This window comes from Seriola lalandi, unplaced genomic scaffold, assembly GCF_002814215.2.
Source record: "Seriola lalandi dorsalis isolate HSWRI2012SDOR001 ecotype SW California unplaced genomic scaffold, Sedor1 jcf7180002054671, whole genome shotgun sequence".
NCBI lineage: Eukaryota > Metazoa > Chordata > Actinopteri > Carangiformes > Carangidae > Seriola > Seriola lalandi.
In genome coordinates this window covers 1,348,941-1,369,966 of record NW_019525224.1, presented here as the reverse complement: position 1 = coordinate 1,369,966, position 21,026 = coordinate 1,348,941, and the positions used below count along the sequence as shown (strand labels likewise).

At 42.0% G+C, this 21,026-nt stretch overlaps 1 protein-coding gene across 1 annotated transcript; it reads right to left on the bottom strand.

Annotated features, from left to right (window-relative positions):
- Positions 1-74: 74 nt before the first annotated feature.
- elmo3 (engulfment and cell motility 3) lies at positions 75-19,875 on the bottom strand. The gene is made up of 21 exons (XM_023421269.2): positions 19,624-19,875; positions 15,312-15,420; positions 12,950-12,990; positions 12,691-12,763; positions 11,451-11,501; positions 10,986-11,155; positions 10,278-10,377; positions 10,023-10,174; positions 9,654-9,732; positions 8,728-8,778; positions 8,470-8,592; positions 7,892-8,014; positions 7,670-7,774; positions 7,466-7,574; positions 7,206-7,342; positions 2,578-2,741; positions 1,836-1,948; positions 1,638-1,742; positions 1,412-1,491; positions 1,219-1,299; positions 75-1,063 (listed from the first exon to the last, which is right to left on the bottom strand). The coding sequence occupies exons 2-21, from the start codon at positions 15,387-15,389 to the stop codon at positions 851-853; spliced, it is 2,148 nt and encodes a 715-aa protein (XP_023277037.1). The 5' UTR covers positions 15,390-15,420; positions 19,624-19,875; the 3' UTR covers positions 75-850.
- Positions 19,876-21,026: the final 1,151 nt, after the last annotated feature.

The following is a 21,026-nucleotide window of genomic DNA, read 5'->3' as shown; positions in this document are numbered from 1 at the left end:
TGCAAATCTGCACTGCTATAAAACAAGAAGTCAGAGCATCTCCGCTCCACAGTAATCATCACTGAGCCACTGGGATCCGTACAAAGGCCAGTACCTATAGGTGTATTTAAGCAAGAAAAATCATCCAACATTGAAAACATACTGTAGTTCTATATCACATATTGGAAATGAATCAGACATGTACCACATCTTGAAAAAGCACTGTGTTCTAGTTAATGCCCATTAATAAAAAAAACAAAAAACATACAAGAATTTAGGAGAAATGAGCACAACCAGATCAAAGCGTCTACAGCGCCAACCAGTAATAAGCAGCCTCGCACACAGGAATATTCCACGTATCATACATAGTTTAGATATATTTAGAAATATAAAACTGATTACACAACAAAATTAAAGTACCATTACTTGAGCGGTGGTATTTTATAACATCAAGAATCTCATTTATCCAAGTCTCTGTTTTTGGAATTTGTTGATGTTTCCAGACAGATGAGGAACAGGAAGGAGAACAGCTGAACATCAACTGATTGAGAAAAGAAAGAAAACTTCTATCCCAGTTGGGGAGTGATAATCTGCAGCATTAATCCGGCTGAGAGCCATTTGGTAGCGATTCCTACCCACAACCGCTATTGTAGTTTAAGAGACTCTTTCCATGTTTTCAGTTTCACTTGGATGTAGAGAATGAGGCCACAGAAGAAAATTCTAATGTCAGGGTTATAAATCTGTGTTAATAAGTGCATGGACGCACAGATCAAATCTCACCACAAACACACAAACACACACACACACATACACATACACATATATTTACACATTCGCACATCCTAGTTGCACTCCAGCCTGTGCACACGCTCTACTGCTCAGTCTGGCTGAAGTCGTAGCAGAAGTTGTAGTTGCTCGGAGGTTTGGGGACTACCGGCGCGCTGTCGGGGATGGGGACATTCTCGAGGTCCAGGAGGCGCAGCTTAATCTCCATAGAGAGGAGGATCTCCAGCTCGCTGCGCATGGATTCACTACTCATCTCCCGGCCCAGGAGAACGCTCAGCCCATCTGTCCACAGGCAGAACTGACAGAGGAAGAAAGACAGTAAGTACACGGTATATTCTTACTCCTCATTATAAGACAAACACAGACAAGAAGAATCTGTGATAAAGAAAGGAAAATGTTCCTGATCAATATCTGGAAACGTTGCGACGTAGGTTAATTCAGGGCCAAACTCACGTCAGTTCTGGAGGGTGCGATAAAGTTCAGACTGTACTCCTCGACATCATATGTGATGCTAAACGCCAGGTCCAGCACCTCCTACAGTGAGGGAGGAACACACATGCAAACCCAGTGAGGCTTCTCGTTTGTTACGTATACTAACAGGATGAGAGTGTATCCATAATCTGAGAAGATAAAGAGAGCCACTGACCTTGTTCTGTTTGCCTTTGTTCTCTTTCATGTGAGGACAGTCTTTTCCTGTCAGCAGGCCTTTGATATCTGCTACTGGAACTGAGAAGGAAAGCAGAGAGCATTGAACATAGAAAATGAAGTTAACATCATTTAAATACTTTAATCAGGGCTCATGTTTAGTAATTTAAATACAGATGAGTTGTAAATCTTCACATCTGTGCAGCCCCATCTCAGCTTCAACTCACTCTTCTCTTGCAGCGTTTCTATTGGCGGATTGTCCGTGTCTTCCTCCACATCGCCATAGTGAAGCATTTTGTGATTGGGCGACAAGCGGCAGTACCACAGTTTATCTGAGAGAAAAATGGCCAGTCACAAAGATTAGAAGAAACAGCCTACTGTCTTTCATGGGTGTGTGGCTTGTTGTGTGTGTGCTTGCTTCTCACCCTGTCTGCGCCGGCTGCTAATCTTCCTGAACATCGTTCCCTGACACAGCCTGTTGAGTCTCTGCTGGCGGATCAACTCGAGCAGCTCTGGCTTCAGGCGTTCTTTGAGCTCACTGGACAGAAAAAAAAAAAACACACACACACTCAACAAAATGCTTCGTCATTTTACATTAGAACCCACTGAAGAAACTCAAGTTTGCAGTTTTTTTCATCATTATTTTCAGCAGAAATCAAATGAGGATCACGGCGCAGGCAGCACCTCTTCAGACCATAAACCCAACCTGCATGGATGACCCACACAGCAGCACACTGTTACACTCAGTGTTTAGTGACAAACACTTGCGTAATCAACAACAGTATGGCTGCTGACCTATCAGCTGATTCTATAAGGGTGGAAACTATCTGGAGTCGTCATTAGAGCAGCTGATCAGGTTGTCTCAACCCGCTAATACCATCTATATAAATAGGCAAAAACTGAATGCTGTGTGCATCACAAGGCCAGACTGAAGGCTGATCTTAACAAGCTTTCATCTCGCAGCCAGTCCGAACATAAATCTAAGCGTTTCCTCTGCAAAAGAATGTCTTTCTAGACTAGAGACTCACTCTCTTCAGTGATCTGATTTCCTGTGTCAGGCTCAGAATTTACTGTAGAAAGGAGCATTTTTCTGCCTCACAGCTAAAGCAAAGGATAAACAAGGCAACGAGGAGGTGCACATGTGAACTGGTTCATCCTGCAACTCACAGCACAGGCGGAGCGAGAGTCTCCTCCTGGTGCAGCCGCTCCGTCTGCCGCAGTTTGAGGATCTCGCTGTAGTTGAGAGCGTTGACTTTGTTCTTGAAGAGCTCCAGGGAGGTCGGCTTACTGGACAATGTCCTGGTGATCTGCTCCCTCACCACCTGCATCACCTGGGGACGGAGACATTGGGACAGAGAGATGGTTACATATCGTTGAAGGATGAGTGACAGGTGTTGGAAAAGCAATGTTCAGTTCAGTTTTGTTGACTTGTACTCATATCTCGTCCCATGCAGATCTCCCCAGTTAACACTTCCCCTTGTTTTGGAGATGTCTTTGAAGTGGCCTTCAAAAAGGAAAGCAACCGTGTTGTGGTAAGATAACCCCTCTGAGGAATGTTACACTACACTAACATGTACACATCATCAGAAGCCACCAACCACAGAAAGGAAACACTGTATAAATTCAAATAATGACGTATGAAGCCAGTTGTATTTTCCTATTATTATTTACTCAAACTCAAAGTTTTTGATCGTTTTTGACTGAAAGTCACAATCTTCATCATCATTCACTGCTGAAGACATACTGTTCCCGTGGCCACAGGTGAACCTACATGCTCTAATTTGCAGAAGTTCAGGTGAACTTCACAGCAAGGTCAAAGTTGTGACCAAACAAGAATAATTTATGTCAAAATTACACAAATACAGGAAACACCTGTTGCACTTTTTAGTATGTGGTGCGTACCATACTATATTTGTTAAGAATGAAACGTCCCTAACCATCACCTTTGACCTTTAAAACCCACATCAACAAGTTCTTGCTGTTTACTAGGCCACAACGTGGAGCATAGATTGATAGATAGAAGATAAACACAGCTTACGAGCATTTCACTTCCTCTCCTCCACGCTGTCGTTCATTACTCCTTCTAAGCCACACCCACTGGCTCAGATCCATTCATATGTATTTCCAGCCTATTTCTATTAGCGGATTTAAATTCAAGAGCCAAGTCTGTCCTAGTTCACACTGTCGAGTAACTCTTAGCCCACGCACAGGGCCCCAGCACTCTTCATTAACCTAATTAACTGCAACATGTGACCAACACCAACATCATACCAACTGTCCTCTGGTTCATCCTTAACTGCTGATTAAACATCTAATACACATTTAATGTAAAAACTAATCTGTAAACAAGTTCCTCCAGTAGCACTGACTCAGCGTTCACTATACCCGTGTGATTTGTGTGTGTGTGCGTGTGTGCGTGTGTGTGTGTGTGTGTTTTCTGCATGACTTATTAAACTGATGCTCACACAGAGAGACAGGGGGTGACCCTGGTTACCCTGAAACGAGAGCTCAGGGCAGTTGGTCAAACTGTGCACTTGCCTGTGAGTAAAATCTATAGCTCTCTTCAGTATACACGTCTCGGCTGGAAAAATTGGAAAATCTATGTAAAAAATCTATAGTGCTACAGGGCCAAGCAAACTCCAGCACAATTTGTCCACACACAAGCGGCTCTGCTGACCCACATCATTCCTGTTCACACCCATTTTGACTGTGAGCAATCACTGAAGTGTAATTTGACCCATTCAAGTTCTGTCCAGATTTCTCTTATGTGCTGTTATACAAATAATCATTTGCTTACGGAGGACCTGCTTCACAGTTATTTACATACATTACAAAACCAAAAGTGGATATCTCAGCGCTGTGGCAATCTGATGACGCAAATTCAGAAACATACTTGTTCCTTGAGGGCTGAAGACAAAAGGCTTTTTAAATGTGACCAAACTGTTTACGACCACAGAGAATGAGAGTCCACCCATCTGGCAGCGCACAGACAGTGAAATCCAGACTGTCATTTTATATTGTGTGAACAAGCAGGGACACAAAACAAGTGACTACAGTTTCACGCCGTCACTGACTGCTCAAGTCCCATGAGCCAAAATAACCTCAGTGTCCGGCAATTTTCACATGACACGAGTTTCAGACCGCCACTTCACACTGTTATGTCATCTCAGCTCTGATGCTATAAATCCTCTCTGGTGTGAAGTGTCACCTTTTTAACAACTTGTAGTATGTGCTACTTTTTGTACTACACCTGGAACTACACACAGTTAACTACAGAACAACACACTCCTCACAGCCAAGAATAAACACAAGAAAAGCCTGAATCTTACCTCCATCTTTTATCCTTCAGAGTCGACTAATTTGCCAAATATTTCAATCCCAACCTCGAATATGTGTTGAATATCTTCAACAATCAGAGGAATGTGATGGGGATGACAAGTGGTGAAAGTGAGGAAGAGAGAGACAGAGATCACCTACATGACAAGAGAGGTGCAGGCCTGTGGGTGTTTTGTAAACAGACACCCTGATATTCCCACACACACGCACACACACAAACATACACACACACACCCCCTGTCCAGCCCCTCTGTCATTTAGCTCAACTGGCCAATAGGAGCAATGACTGGCAGCTGTCTCTGTTCCCTAAAACCCTGCAGCATGTGCATGTATGCTAAATACGTGTGTGTGTGTGTGTGTGTGTGTGTGTGTGTGTGTGTGTGTGTGTGTGTGTGTGTGTGTGTGTGTTTTCGCTCGCTCATGGAGGATGACCGTTATCACAGGGGGTGTACAGAGCTAACCAAATACATTCACGTGACTGGATTGAGGGAGGATGTGTTGTTGTGGAGCAGTCTCACGCACACACCAACACAAATACATCCGATTTATTCTCTAAGTTACGAAACTTAAAATTTGCGATATCACATTTGCCACCACCTCCTCTCTTTTTCTTTTTTCTTTGGTTTCTCTCCCAATCTGCTCGCTGCAGTCCAACCCTCTCATTCTCTCCCTTTCATATTGTTTCCAGAGGTTTTACGTTCCCTCTGTTGTTGTGTAATTACTGCTGATGCCCTGGGCGCTTTGTTTTCCCCATTTCCTTCTCCCTCTGTTTCTGCCGCCCACCACGCTTCTCTTTGTCCACCTAATGCCCCTTTGTCCTTGCCCCAAAGCACCCTGGGTAGGGGGCCGTGGGCAAAAACAAAAGGCCGGTCTGCTGTCCTGGCGCTCAGGACACTGGGCTGCTCCTGACAGGTCAAAAGGTCACTGAGTTTTATGACTGTCAGGAGAGTACTCTGATGACGGACGGCTGTGGTTGATGTTGAAATGCGACTCGGGACAAAAGCTCAACCACTCTTTCTTTCAGGGCGGCTGGATTCTCAATATTTCTCTCAGACAAGACCCCGCTGCTCAAGGCTTGGCTCAACCTATTACCATAGTACTAGTACTACATTGTGGTTGTAAAGTCACTGTGTATTTCTAAATGCTGTCTGTGGGGGCAGTTTGGGGAAAGTTAGCATAAGAATCAACCTATACAAAGTCACAGAAGCACAAAGTTCCACAAATCCACCATAAAATCTGTGTGAAAGGCTCAGATCTCTGTGTGTAAAACAGGCTGAATTTCTACTGGTTTGCCTGCTCTTTTGTTTAATTTAAATTGATTTGCTTAAAAAAGATTTTCTCAGTTCATTAATACAACTCAAGATGGGCTTGATTTATCGTGTTAACTGTTGTCACACCTGCAAAGATGCATTTAAAATGAGATCGATTTCTGAACTGAACTCTGAACTGATTAGGCTGTTACACATGATTCATGATGCTTCTGTTCAAGAGAAGAAACAACTTGAGGACTGTATCACAGAATGAGGTAATCACTGCTTTGTTGCTGAGTCCCAAACCAACAAACATCACGGATTAGAACAACGAGACCGTGATTAGATACAAGGCGACGGTGCTTTCAACATTATTCTGACCATGTATGGAAGTGTATTTGTGGCCTGTCTGGCAGTGTGGATGGGAAGCACGGTGTTGCTAAGTCACGGGATTTGTTTGTTTGCAGGATTTGCATGAGACAGACCAGTTCTGGCCATGTAGGCTTGGATCTGAAACACCCCGTGTTACCTTTTTACACACACAGTGACGGTCGTCTAACCATCGAGCCACGCCGGACCAGCGATTCAACAGCCGTATGTCGGTGTAGCAGAGACTGTAGAGCGTGAAAGCCTCTCTCAGCCAAGCGATAATCTTTCCCATCTGTGTGGGAAAACTCTCGCCCTCACACACGTTCGTCAGAACGATCAAATGGCTCGTTGACTATGAAAAACTTGTGCATTCATGGAATTCAGCTTGGTCCTTCAACCTGTTTTCTTACAAGATCACTTTGCAATGACAGTTTTGATTTAAGTGTATGGCTACAGTGGACAACGTGACCGACTGTAACTTAAGGAAACAGCTTGTGTTGTGGACTGATTATTCAGTAATCTGCCCTTACACACAGTATTCTTCCAGCTGGGTCCTTTGAGAAGAAATTTGATTTTCCTGAGTGGATATTGAGATGGATACTGGGACGCTGGAAGTATTGTAATTACCATAAAGGAAATGGGAGCTGAATTGGTGTTTGAGCTCTGGGTATTTTAATCTATGGTCATTATAATTCATAATTCAATGGGATCCTAAAGAAAGATGGATTCATTTGATGTTATCATTCCTGCATGCAGTCCTCCAGCTCTTTCTCTGGTGCCCTGGACTGAACATGAAGCAAACCATGCTATGCTATGCTATGCTGTGCTTGACTATTGTACCTTGTCAAAGTCCTCCTGTGTGGCTCTCATCTCCTTCCAGGTCTTGTTGAGCAGCTGAATGCAGACACAGAAAAGTTCCTCCATGAGCCGATCCTGACTGAAGAAGATGGGGTGGTAGTCAGATCCCGTCTCTGAGGCTGCGAGAAGAGATGGAGAGGACGGAGGTCAAACGCAAAAACAAAGGAAAGACGCTCAGTCTTAGAGATGGTCTGACTGGAGGTTGTAGGAAATGTTATGGCAGGAGCAGGAGGTCAACTTACGTGGCTCTCCGATGCGAAGAATTTCACACAGGATGAGTGTGAGCTGTATGCTGCTCCTGGCAAACGGACACTCATGTTTGTCCTCCCTACTGCTGTTCTCCAGAACAAACTGGGAGTTGGAGACAATTAGATACTTAGCTAATCATAAAAGGAGACAAAGACAAAAACCACTGAACTCTTTAAACAGAGGTAAATCATACTCACCCTGCTGTAGGCATCAGGATAGCGTGAGGCAAAATAAAACATGGTGTCCAAAGCTAAAAGACCAGGAGGTGTCCGTACCAAGTCCTGACCAGGGTTACTATTGTTCTGAAAGGAAAGGATCAAAGACAATACTAATGCAAATATGAATAATGTCACTGAGAGAAATATGACAGAAGTTGATGGACAAACTTCACAGAACAAGCTGTGACAGCAGACACTCACAGAGAAGCCCAGTTTCTTGAACTCTTTAGCGCAGAGCGAGCGTCGCCTCTCGTGGCTCAGGCTGTTCTCGCTTTCTGTCTCGAACGCCGCCTGCCGCAAACTGTGAAGGATGTCTCTTTGCTCCTGGTGTCAGGGGGGAAGACGCAGGTAAGAGATGGATGCTAACTTCTTAGAGTGTTTAAATGTTTCAAGCTTTTGTGTTGTTGGTCACGTAACCGACCATCAGTAATGATATTTACATACTTCAATCACTCCCATACACATAGTCTTCATATGGTGTATCTGATCATTTCCACTAAGAATGTAAATTAGTCTATAACTTAGTAAAGATGAAAGATTAATAGATTTACCCATAAAGATAAACACGCTGGCTTTGGGCCAAGGAACAGCTGATTCAATTCAGGTGCAGATCAGGATCTTCAATCATCAGGGAGTTAATGCTTTTTATCCATGAACAGTTTAAGGTTCAGAGAAGGATTTAGAAATCAAATTATCTAATACCTAAACTGTTAATAATGTGTGTGTGTGTCTAACAGGAATTGAGAGAAAGTGTATGGACACCTGATGTTATAGCTCACCTGGCTGTAACAGTCCAGAGGCGTCCTCATGCGAGGCTCCAGGTGATTCAGAGTAACTGACTGTAGGACATAGAGGTAGTGGGCCATCTCGTCCTGGACTGAACCAGAACTATGGATGATGTTCTGCAACATCAATAGGTGAAAGTGTCGGTTTATTCACATTCACAGCTACACATCAAAGAGGTTTTCTTTTGTTGTATTGTCAATGAGATACAGAAAACTATATGAAATTAGGAAGGAATTAAAAAGATAATTTACCTTATAAATGTACTGACGGAGATTCTTCTTATTTAGGAATGCAAACATCTCCTGGAAAAGAGAGAACGAGGAAGAAGGTGAGCACAAGTAAAATGTGTTACTGAGGTGCAATGACATGTTTCTATCATGGGGTGGCAATATAGTGTCGGTAACAGACCAGTGGGCCTGACCAGGGTTCGTCTGTGTGGGACTTTGACCCCTGTGACGAAAAGATCACTTGCTGGTACATGCTTCTCTGACTCAACCTCATTTTGTTCAGGGCAAATTTTCTCTTGGGTTGGTCACACTGATAAGAGGGGTGGATTTGTTGATTTACTGTAAAAAAGGAAGCGTGTGTGTGTGTGTGTGTGTGTGTGTGTGTGTGTGTGTGTGTGTGTGTGTGTGTGTGTGTGTGTGTGAGTGTGAGTGAGAGAGAGAGTAACAATGAGAGCCTGAGAGAAAAGAGACGAAGGGCTGAATAAAGCAACTGTTTCCGTACAATAAGAGAGGAGCAGGAACCCGACACAGGGAGAGAAAGCCTCGACTGTCTGCAGAGAAGCTGATATGACCACAGAGAATGAGATAGATGGATCATTTCCAGCTGTCTGGCAGAAGTGATGCTCGCAGGACTCTGACTCTTATGTACAATAATGGTCCGGCTGGTGCAAATAAACACCTTTTACCCTAAGTCACATGCATGCCATTCACAGCTTGGGGTGTCACAGCTTCCCATAAGTACCCAAATGTCTCACAGTAAAGAGTTAAGACAACTGAAACTGAAAAATGTGCAGTGCGTACTGATTTACAGCCGCAGGCACCACCGTCTGGGAGAAGTAAACATTCAGGAAACAACCTAAACACATATTCAACTGCATGCGTGTGAGTTTGAACAGCTATAAGGAGAAGAGGAACAATGTCAGAAAGCAAGCATCAGCCTGCAGCAGCACCTGTCTGTCGGAGTCGCCTGCTGTCTGTAGTAGGGCCATAAGCAGGGCCATGGCTTTAGTCTGTATCTGCTGATTTGTCCTGAAAGAAGTCAGAGAGGAGGGTGTGAGACAAACTCCCATTTCAACATTTTACAGCTGTATGAAAAGGTGTGTTTGGGGAGAAAAGAGAAACAATGAGATTAAAAAATGTTCTTGTTTTCGAGGTTTCAATCCTCACATCCGTTTTATCAGCAGTATTTTACATATTTGAAAACTTCCTCTTACAGAGACTATACTGATACTGACTCATCAGCCTGCCACCTCATCGCCACACGGAGGTGTGAACGGTAGTTTTAAGTACGAGTGAGTCCAAATCTATCTGTTACTTACACCTGGAGGTGAGCGATAAGCCTCTCCATGGTGACTTCCTGTTTGACCTGCAGGAAGAGGCTGTGACTGCTCAGCACCATGCTCTCCAGGATGTCCAACGACACCTGCTGTATTGATGCATCGGTCGGCTTGGCGTTGACAAAGCTGGCAATCTGAAAGGAGGGAAGGTGGGAATCTTAAGACAGAATGCAGCTACGGTCACATAAAAACCTAATCTGTGACAAAACAAAAGACAGGGAGCGACAGATACGGCACCTTCTTGATGAAGACAGACGATAGGTTCTCCCAAGAAACTATCCCATGATCCATCAGTTCCATGAAGCCTGTCAGTGTGTGGGTCATGATCACATTACTCCTGGATGAAGCAGACACACATAGAAATAAATATAATTTAAATTTACACACAGACACACACACACACTGAATCTGAACAGCAAGTGTTTTTAATAATTCAATTACTGTGTAAAGTGTAAATATGTATGCTAATGCGCTCTAAAACATTTCCAATGTGTCACAGAGAACTAAGGATTCAGCTTATTGTGCTATTTTAAAGCTTGTTAGTGCGATCTATGATCATAGGAATGGTTCAAATTTAAAATCAATAAATCAACAAAGGCTTTAACTGAAGAAGAAAGAGTGAGGAACAAATGGGAGGAACCATTTCCTTCCCTAGAGTATAGTCTCATATTTGTGGCCTTATACAATATATTCAGCAGGAACACTCCTTGTGTTTTTTTCCTATACATGTTTAACTCAGCAGGGATATGCTGCTACATGTGCAGAAACCACTTAACCCTTCAGCACCAGTGATATCTATCAGGGGAACAGCATTCCACCCCATCCAAGGAAGGTATGCAAGCACAGACACCCACCCACACACACCCATTCACACACACACACACACACACACACACACACACACACACACACACACACACACACACACACACACAGAGTACTAACTCATTAGAATCCTCTACTATCTTGACCAATAAGAGGTGTCCGTCACGACTGATGAACTCCTGAGCAAAGGTCACGTCTGTGGAAACACTCGCCAGTTCCTTCAGCGAATCGCAGCGCACGCCTGAGTCTGAGCTCTGGATGCCCTTGAACAAGTCCTCTGCGCAGCGACCCTGCGTTCATGCAAAAAGAAACACCTATACTTAAACAAACCATACTGAACAATTTCCTCCATTCCTAGTAATTCATGGTGTTGTTGTTCTTGTTTAAAACCTGGCTACTTGCAGCGGCAGAGACGGATCAATGCTGATTCGTTCTATTGCCAGGAAACTTATTCTGTAAATTTGCTGCAATGCAGATTGTAAATAAAAGAGTGATACAGAGAGTGAGGGACAGAGTGCTGGAGGAATGTGAGAGGAGGGAGATGAAAGAGGAAAGTGGCTGAGAGCCTGATGTCTGCAGACTCACCGGTGCCTTGGTCAGTCGCAGAATGCAGCCGTTCTTAATGTCCAGACGATTCTACACCACACAAACAAACAAACAAACATTCTTATTTTGGTCATAATTTAACTAAGATTTTCACATAGCTATCTTTGTGGAAACAGGACAGAAGAGCTGTTTTATTTGGCTTGTTAATCGGTTTTATTCTTGGGAGTTCTTATCTGCACATCCTTCTTTCATGAAGTCATCATGAAAGAAAAATATACTTATAACACACTCTATAATGACTCTATCATGTCTTTTATTATCAACAGCCAGAGAGTGGGGGAGTCGAGAGGTGCCAAAATGCCACAGCAGAAGGACATAGGCCTGGGGCCTACCCCCAGCTCATACAACTGGACCAGGTAACACAGTCAAAGAAAAGTTTAAAACTGTGAAGAAGTTTAAAATTGTGAAGATGTGTCAGGCTGTTGCAGATTCACATGATCAGCAATGTATCTTTGTTGTTTGCCTTGATGGGAAAGCCAGGTCTCAAGACTGACTGTAAAGAGACATCCTCAAGACGGCTGCCAGGGTTTCTACATGGATCCATTTCACATGGATATTTCTGAATCAAACTGCTGCTGAAAGAGGGAAATGATCTCATTCTTACATCGCGTGCAATCAAGGTAAGCCTTCCACACAACCATCAAGAAGCGGAAACATCTGCGTTTTACTACAAACTCACCGACTTCAAAGTGAACATCCTTGTAGCAGCTCCAGCAGAGCTAAAAGTACAACCCTGCTGTGCGTTTCAAACTCTTCACAGCAACACTATATTGACCGTCTCACTAAAATGTTCTACAATAAATAAAGCATCTTTCTGCACATTTCTCTGGTGGCACTGTAATGACTTCTACAGTCAAAAGAGGGGAAGGGCAGAGAGTGTAGCTCTGTGCGCTTTTCTCTTTCTCTCCCTCTGTCTGTTGATTTTTCAGTCGGTCTCACAATTTATTGATATTGTGAGAGCTGGGCCCTGTCTTGAGTAACTTTACGTACTTTCAGATACAAGGGAAATACAAACAAAAGTAGACAGAGGTCACCATGTGCTGATAGAGTAGTGTGTCTGATTCATTGCTGTGATTTGACATCTCACAGAGATTTGCACATCTGCAGGTCTGACTCAGGTCTGTTGCTCATCGTCTTCAAGCTGTGCTCAGACATTCACAAGACTGATTCCCCGGTGTGGACAAATATTTGTATTGATGTGTACGTAGATGTGACTCACTGATTCAGTGATGTACGTCTGCACTCCATCAGCGTACTGCAGAGCGTAGTTCTCAGGACCTGGGAGATTCCAGCTACACACACACACGCACACACACACACACACACACACACACACACACACACACACACACACACACACACACACACACACACACACAAACACACACATACATACAGATATTAACTATCAAAATACCACAAAAAGTTTAATGATGTCAAATGCAACCAGAGAGACATCAGAGCCATTATCAACTTACCCATCGCACACCTCCTTTATGACAGCAGACAGAGGCTTTTTCTGCATAGAGACACAACAAACTCTATGTAATCACAAACACTTAAAAGGCAAATACATTTACATATCACAAAAACACACACCTGCTGCATACATGTGGGTCATAACAACAGGACTTAGCAGACTCTACAATCAAAGTATTTCCTCCATCAGGGAGCTGAACACATGCTTCAGTAATAACACGCTGTTATGGGATCATGGTACCACAGCTATTCTCGCTGGCTGCAAACCCTGTTTGCTGAGAAGAGGAAATCCAAGAGCTCCCCAACGCTTTTTAAACAATGTTCCTCTCAGTGCCCAGATCCCTCTTTGTACGTAAATAAAAGCCAGACTACTTCCATGTCTGACTCTTAGCTATCCTGCCATTAGTGGTCAGCCCCGCGGTCAACCAATCAAAATGTCTTCGGGTTCTGTGGTAGACCCAGTAAACGGTCTGTTATTAGTGGCAGCCAAGAAGGTCGACTGATCAGATGTGTTTAATGAAGACGGCAGGGCCAATAAGACGTTTTTGAGGGATTCTTTCCTGGGCAAGATTAGTTGTGATCTACAATAAAAATATTTTGGGTAGAGAATGGGCATTCATTCACATCCAAATCAGTACTCCTGAATGTTCAGTTGGTGTGCTCTTTACACAACACAAAGTCATGAAATGTTGTTTGAGGTGATAGGGCTTAAAACTAGGATCTGCGCCCATTGAATTTTCAATTGTGCTGCCTTTTTTACAGCTGTAAGTACCTGTTAAATCCATTCTCTCTCCGTTCAAACTTTCTCATTTGCTGTACAGTATATGACTGTGAACACACACCCCTGCTGTACACGTTAAACTACATCTCATGCATAGTGTCTTGCGCAAAGATGTAAAACTTCCCCAAAATTTCTTGGAAACGCAAGGAAAACTTCCCCACCATCACATTTGGTTAAAGCTGACGAAACAAAACCAACAGGCGGGTGTGGCAAACTCAAAAGTGTTCAATATGAAATGATTAAAAAAAGACATTATAAGATAAAATATATATATACATTTATTGTGTAAAATATATAACTAAATCAACAATTTGCAAAATAACTGAAAAAAATTTCAAATCTTTTATTTTATTTTCATTGTTTTATTAGATATCATATCAGACATTTGGGGCTCCTCTAAGCAAAACATTTCAATGAATGAATGAATTTAAAAAGTGGAGTGCAGCAGGGTGATCGCAAAAGAAAATGTAAAAAGCGGAGCCATCAGCCTAACTATCATACACACCAGACTTGGCATTATTCAGCTACTGTAAATATCTTGTGCTGCAGCAGCTGTATCAAACAACAGCAAAAAGGAAGTGGGAATAGTGACACATACCACAGTCACACAAATGCTTTTTTTTTTTTTTTTTGGCATAAATATTATGTCGTTGTTGTTTAGGTTTCTAGGCTGCTTCACTAAATACAATCTGACTGTGAATCACCACTTTACATATATCTATATTTACATATATCACCAAACCTGCAGCCCAATGCTGCTGCGTGAAAAAACTATGGGAAGAGACATCTTTACAAATGTCTGGATGTCTTCTTGCCATGAATTTAGCCTCTCAGGTAGCAGTGATCCCAGATTGAGAACCCCCCTCTATCAAGCTCAACAATATAATTATAATTGAGGAGTTTGAGTTATATGAAGGCATGGATATCAAGTCAAACAGGCAGGCCTTTTGGTCAGGCATCACCAGGTGATGTGGCAGCTTGAGCAGCAGCACATCTGATCACCAAAGATAATTGAAGACACAGAACAACACAGAAAAATAAATCCAAGAGAAATAACAACATTCTTCTCAGATCTATTTATACCTACATCATGCTGCATTAACTTCAGAAGCAACATGACAGTAACTAGGGATGTGGTATGTGCATAAAACACATTGCTGGCCCATAGTGCTGCTGAAGATTTCTGTCTCAAACCACAGATCGCCTGAGCTAACATTACCAGTCAAACTCATGACAACCAAAGTACAAATATCTGACCTATCCCTTTTAGTGTGGAGATCATCCCTGTGGTCTTTGGGTCTAAAGCAAATGAAGCACACTAAGAGGAAGTGCTGCCTGAAAAAAGGCTCAACGGAGGGCAAGACATTCCCATGGTAGTTCACTGTCAAAGCGTTCAGCAGCCAACTGAAGCAACGTCTGAGAACAGACGGAGAGTCTCTTTTTATATGACAAAGTTATTATTACATTATTTCTAATTATTACCAACCAGAGTGACAAACCTCATTCATCCATTTTTTTTTTACTGGTTTTTGGATTTGTGTGTGTGTGTGTGTGTGTGTGTGTGTGTGTGTGTGTGTTACCTGGTCCAGTTGTATGAGCTGGGGGTAGGCCCCAGGCATCTGGATGGCTATCTTCACTATGTCCTTCTGCTGTGGCATTTTGGCACCTTTCGACTCCCCCACTCTCTGGCTTTTGATAATAAAAGACATGATAGAGTCATTATAGAGTGTGTTATAAGTTTATTTCTCTTTCATGATGACTTCATGAAAGAAGGATGTGCAGATAAGAACTCCCAAGAATAAAACCGGTTAACAGGCCAAATAAAACAGCTCTTCTGTCCTGTTTACACAAAGATAACTTTGTGAAAATCTTAGTTAAACTATGACCAAAATAAGAATGAGCTTGTATTCGATGGGTCTAAAAAAAAAAAAAGCAGAAGACTTATTTCACAGGCTGAGCTATAAACATGAGCTCTAAGTGTGATATATAGAGATAAATTGGACACTGATCATTACATAAATCAACAAAAATGTAGGCCTATGTGGAGCAGTCAAACTGTTCAGTTTGATTTTTACCAACAGAAACTTGAGCTGTGCAAAACGGAATAATAATTCTGCGATTTCAAAACGTGATACAGCAAAAACAACCCAACCCAAGAGCAGGTTCCCTTTTAGGGGCGCTGATGATTCTGTTCACCTCATGAATGACTCATGGCTGTCAGAGCAACTATCGTTTTCAATATGAAGTTGTAGAACACTGTGTTCCTCTTTCACTGTGTATTTATGGTGCACTGAGTAAAGCTGAGAGGGCTGTCTACACACGCACTGTGGATTGTTCACACTCCCCCCTTCCAGCTCACAGACAAACTTCTTCCGCAGCCTTCAGACGGCATTCCCAGAGGATACAGAAGAAGCTGTTGTTGTGCTTCCAACCCTTCCCCCTTCCTCGTCCTTCTCCGTCTCTCCCTCGCTCTCAGCACATGGAAACAATACAGTTGGATCTAAATTCTTTTGTACACTCACGAGCTCTCGATGAAAGAAAAACGGTCGAGCTTGCGCCCGCTTGTATTCGTTGTGATTAATAACCCCCATCCTCTGTATGATCTGTTGGATAGCTCGCATAGTTTCACTCCACTCTCAAAGAGAAAGACCTCACAGTTTATGGCAGGTTTCAAAGCAATACTCCTGTCAAAACAACCATACGCCTTTACGGTCTTCTCACCTCACTTGGCCTGAGGCAGCGATTTTCCTGATGTAGAAGGCTTTCAAAGCAGGAATGAAAATGGGGGCAGAGCAGGAAAGAAGATTTTGATCAACAAAAAGATGCAAATACAACAAACAACACATTCCCATGTTTGTTTTTGGATAAATTACATGGACTGGAGGGTGAAGACAGCCCTGAGGTCCTGAAAACATTCTGGTAAATTGGTGCTGGTGCCAAAGGTCAACTTCCCTCCAACAAATAACAACAGCGGTTTGCAGCCTTATTAATCTTAAAGAGATTTGGGGGAATGAAGGTTTGTTTGCAGCTTATGAGTCAGCAAATTCAGGGACAAAATCTGACTGCCTGTGGGTTTTAAGCTGAGTGTCTGTCTGAGATGAATAACGATGAAATGAAACTGAGAATATCAGCTGAACGTCAAATTATTGGTTGGGTTGCACTACAAAGAGTGAAAGGAGGGGTGGCTTTGCTTTGTCAAAACAATTCTTCACAGGTTGAGGATTAATGGGGAAATACACACCGTAAAAATTGTGGCTTTTTAGTCAGCTGCGTGTTTGGACGCTGCTCTTCATTTCCCATTCTGAATGAATACTTGGCAGGTCTGTATGAGAAGCTAAACTGTATGAATATGACCTGTACAATTTATTTAAAAAAAAAAAAGAGTTCTCCAAAAGGCTGGCAAATGGAAAATGAAACTAATTCTTTATCTGGCTGACAAAAATCAAACATCACAAACATTTCAAAGGCCCTAAAAAGCTCTAAATCAGCCACTTACACTGTGGCTGTGAAAATTTCAAGACATCTGAAAACGTCACAGTGGGCTTTGGGAATTTGTAATGTGCATTTTCACCCTTTTCTGTTGTTTTATAGACAAATAACTAACCAATTAACCAAGAAAATAATGTACAGATTAATAGATAATGAAAATAATTAGTATAGTACCTGGAAAACCATTGATGCTCCCATCAGCCCCAGATATGCTTTGTGTTTACAGCCAATTAGCAAACGTTAGTATGCTGATGGCTAAAGTAAGACGGTGAACACGTCATATGCATCGTCAGCATCATCAAACATCACCAGCATGTTGGCATATTGATGATAGCATTTAGCTCAAGGTACCATTCACAGAGCTGCTAGCGTGGCTGTAGATTAAAGATGTGAAACGAAGGTGGTTTTACAATCACTTTTTTGCATGACTATGCAATCTAATGATGTTTACACACATGAAGATTTTGAGAAACTATCATCTGTGCAACCAAGCAGGTAGAGGCTTTCATTTTTTTCAACTTCTATTAATATTAGAAAATTGTCTTGAAGAACAGGAGGCCAAAACTATCATGCTGTTACCATAACAAAAATAGATCATTTGTTGCCTAATATCATAATACGAAGATTATACTGATTTTCTGTTGCTGCAATAACCAAAGTCAGATTACCCAATCCTGAGAGTTAAAACATTCAAGTTACATCTTCCCACCGTCTAGCATTCTTGGTTTACCCATGACGACAACAAAGCACTATTAGCCCACAGTCATCACGACCTGTCTGTACATGCTCCAGACCTCATGGAAGACTGGATAAAGCTCCCCCTTCACTGACGTTCTCCCATCATTACAACTAGTCTAACAATAAACTCTAGCTCTGCTTTGAGCCTCGGCTCGTTTCCAAAACAAAACTAGTTTAGTAATGTTGTAATCCGTCTATTGACTCATTTCATTGAATGAATTTCATACTATTTTATATTTAATCACGTTAAATGGCTGGTAATACAACCTGATGAAGAATGTATTAGTAAAAATACAAAAAGGATGTTAAAACGTTCAAAAACTCTGAGACTATTTCACTTTTCTTCAGGCAGATTTTTTGCACAGTTTAAATACTGTCAAATTGGCCCTGTGTTTGTCATACACCTCAGCTCATGAGAAAAGCTGCTGATTAGTAAAAATGTGAAAGCACTTCAATGTTTCCTTTCCTTAACTCAGCAGAATAGAGAGGGGAGGTTTCCATCTCAGTCTCCACAGAGGTTAACCACTGAAGAGAGTGTGTCAGACAGTGTCTGTACCTGTCTGTGGAAGCTGAAACAAAAGTCTGCATGTGCCTGTCTGCATTAAAACAGAAGTTATGGTGTTGGTAAACTACTCTTAATACAGTGATTCAGTATGATAAAACCTCACTGCATTTATCAACACAGGTTGATAAAAGGTTATCTAGAGTTCTAGAGCCAAAACAAGTAGTAAAATAATGGATTAGGTCATTGACAGAAAACTAGTTGGCAACAATTTTGATAATCAATGAATTTTGTCCAAACTCAATTTACTCAGTTGATAAATTGTTTCTGTATTACTAAGTTATTACGATACGGGAAGTTATGACAGTTACAATGCAGAAAAACCTAATTTAGGCATGAATATATATCTGTGTATGTACAATAAATAGATAGACTGTTTCCCGCAGTGAAACAATAAACCTTGTCTCACAGACCCACGCTCTTAAAGATAAGGGGTCCATCATATTCAGTGCCTGTGCTCTTCTCTGAGCAGTTTGCTTCATTAAGCTTAAAACCACAGGCACGGCCAGACCTTTTGTTTGCCTGCAGACCCAATGTGTGTCTCAGACCCCCTGGACTGACACACTCCCCTCCCCTCTGTGGAAGTGTGTGTGTGTGTGAGTGTGTGTGTGTGTGTGTGTGTGTGTGTGTGTGTGTGTGTGTGTGTGTGTGTGTGAGAAAGGGGGAGCTCTCAGCTGCCTGAAATTCCTAACCTGACAGGGACCCCCTCCCGCCCCCAACCCCCCCTCTTTTTTGTACTGTGATCTAGTAGAATCAGACTTTCATACTTTCAGTATTACTTTCATGCATACAGTAATCCGTTTATGACAATATCTCAATTCTGTTTTACACAAATAAATGTAAGTGCAGCTGAACGCTAGTTGAGTAAAGGCATGTGGTGCTGCAAATGTTCACCACCAAACAATGTTCAAGCTGACTTAGTTAGAAGTAAAAGTAAACACGTACGTGCAAATAAGTATCAAAACAGCACCTGAACTGTTGGTACTTTCAATTTAAAACTGATATGGCTGCTGCCAAAGCTTTGTGAAATGAATCGCAACAGGTTTGTGAAAAGAAATGTGAGAATCAGCTGCAGAGCTTTTTTTCCTCTGACTGCGTCCTACCTGGTTTGAAAAGACAAGTCGAGGGCTACTGTCCTGCAGGAACCGCCGCAGTCGGAGCGAGAAACATTTGCAGCTGTCTTTTTTTTTTCCTTCAGAGGGAACAACGCTCAGTATCCAGAAGTTACTTTTTTCTTAAAGAAACATCTGAACAAAAAAAAAAAAAGCAGGAGGAAACTCCTCGAAACAAGTTTTCAGGAATGATTAGTTGATTTAAAAGTTCCGGGTTGGTTGGAGTCGTTTGGTCGAGGGTCGGGGCAAGTTAGACATGTTAAGACAACTGTCTTCCGGTTATTACTTTCAAAATAAAACCTTTCGTGCCTATGGTGTTTTAATATAAGCATTGGCGTGGAAATTATGTTTTGAGAAACTTTCGTATGAAAAAAAATCCATCACGCTTTTATTTGTTTCATGGCATTTAGTTCCATCTATATACCTCCATGACAGATTGTCCATTCAACCCTTTCAGTTCATTACTTTTACCGCCAATAAATCGTTTTACTCCTCGAGAGATATAGCGCTTTTACTTTGAAAGAAAAATAATACAAGCTCTGGAAATGCTTTTGCTCCTCGTACTGAACCACACAAGCTTTTCTTCCAATTTTCCAAGAAGTAGGAGATGAATTAATTCAAAGTTCCGGGTCGGGTATAGTTGGTTACAGCTGCCCCCTGCTGTCCCCCCTTTTTCCCCAGAGTTGTTTTACACTGTATACACGAATTTTCCCTACTTCCATACTTCTGAGAATTATATTAACAAGCCTATTGTAACCAAAGGGGGAGCAGGGAGCCTGTATGTCACATTACTGCACTGATAAGCCTACCAACATACTGCTGCATTTCATGTCTGTCTCCTGTACAGACATATGATTTTTTACTTAAGTGGCTCTTTTGGTTATTTTAATGCATTTATCATAGAAAGTTGACAGGAAAAGAGGGGAGGACGAGATAGGGAATGAGTTTTAGGGATAATACACCAATAATCTTTAATGGTTCTTTTACATTTGTGGACCTTATCAGATCTCCACAAAGCTAGCTAAATAGGTTTGTCTGATAATTGGGGAGGCTGTGACATCAGCTGCAAACTCATTGTACATAATCTAACGACAAATCAAGTTCTGCCTGTTCAATTAAATAACTGTCAATGTTATATTGAATGAACAAGCATACAGTAGCCCAAGGTCCTGTCCACAGGGGCAAATCAAAGGACATTTATTGTGACATCTGCACCTTGTCTTTTTGTAACATATTTTCTTTAAACTGCATGTAAACAGCTCATGACTATAATCAATTAGTTAATTAAAAACAAAAACATAACACAATGAATGGCCCTAGCTCATATAAACAACATACGTGAGTTTTTTCTGCATATATTATGACAGGAGATCCTTGAGTTAAATAGGAAACCA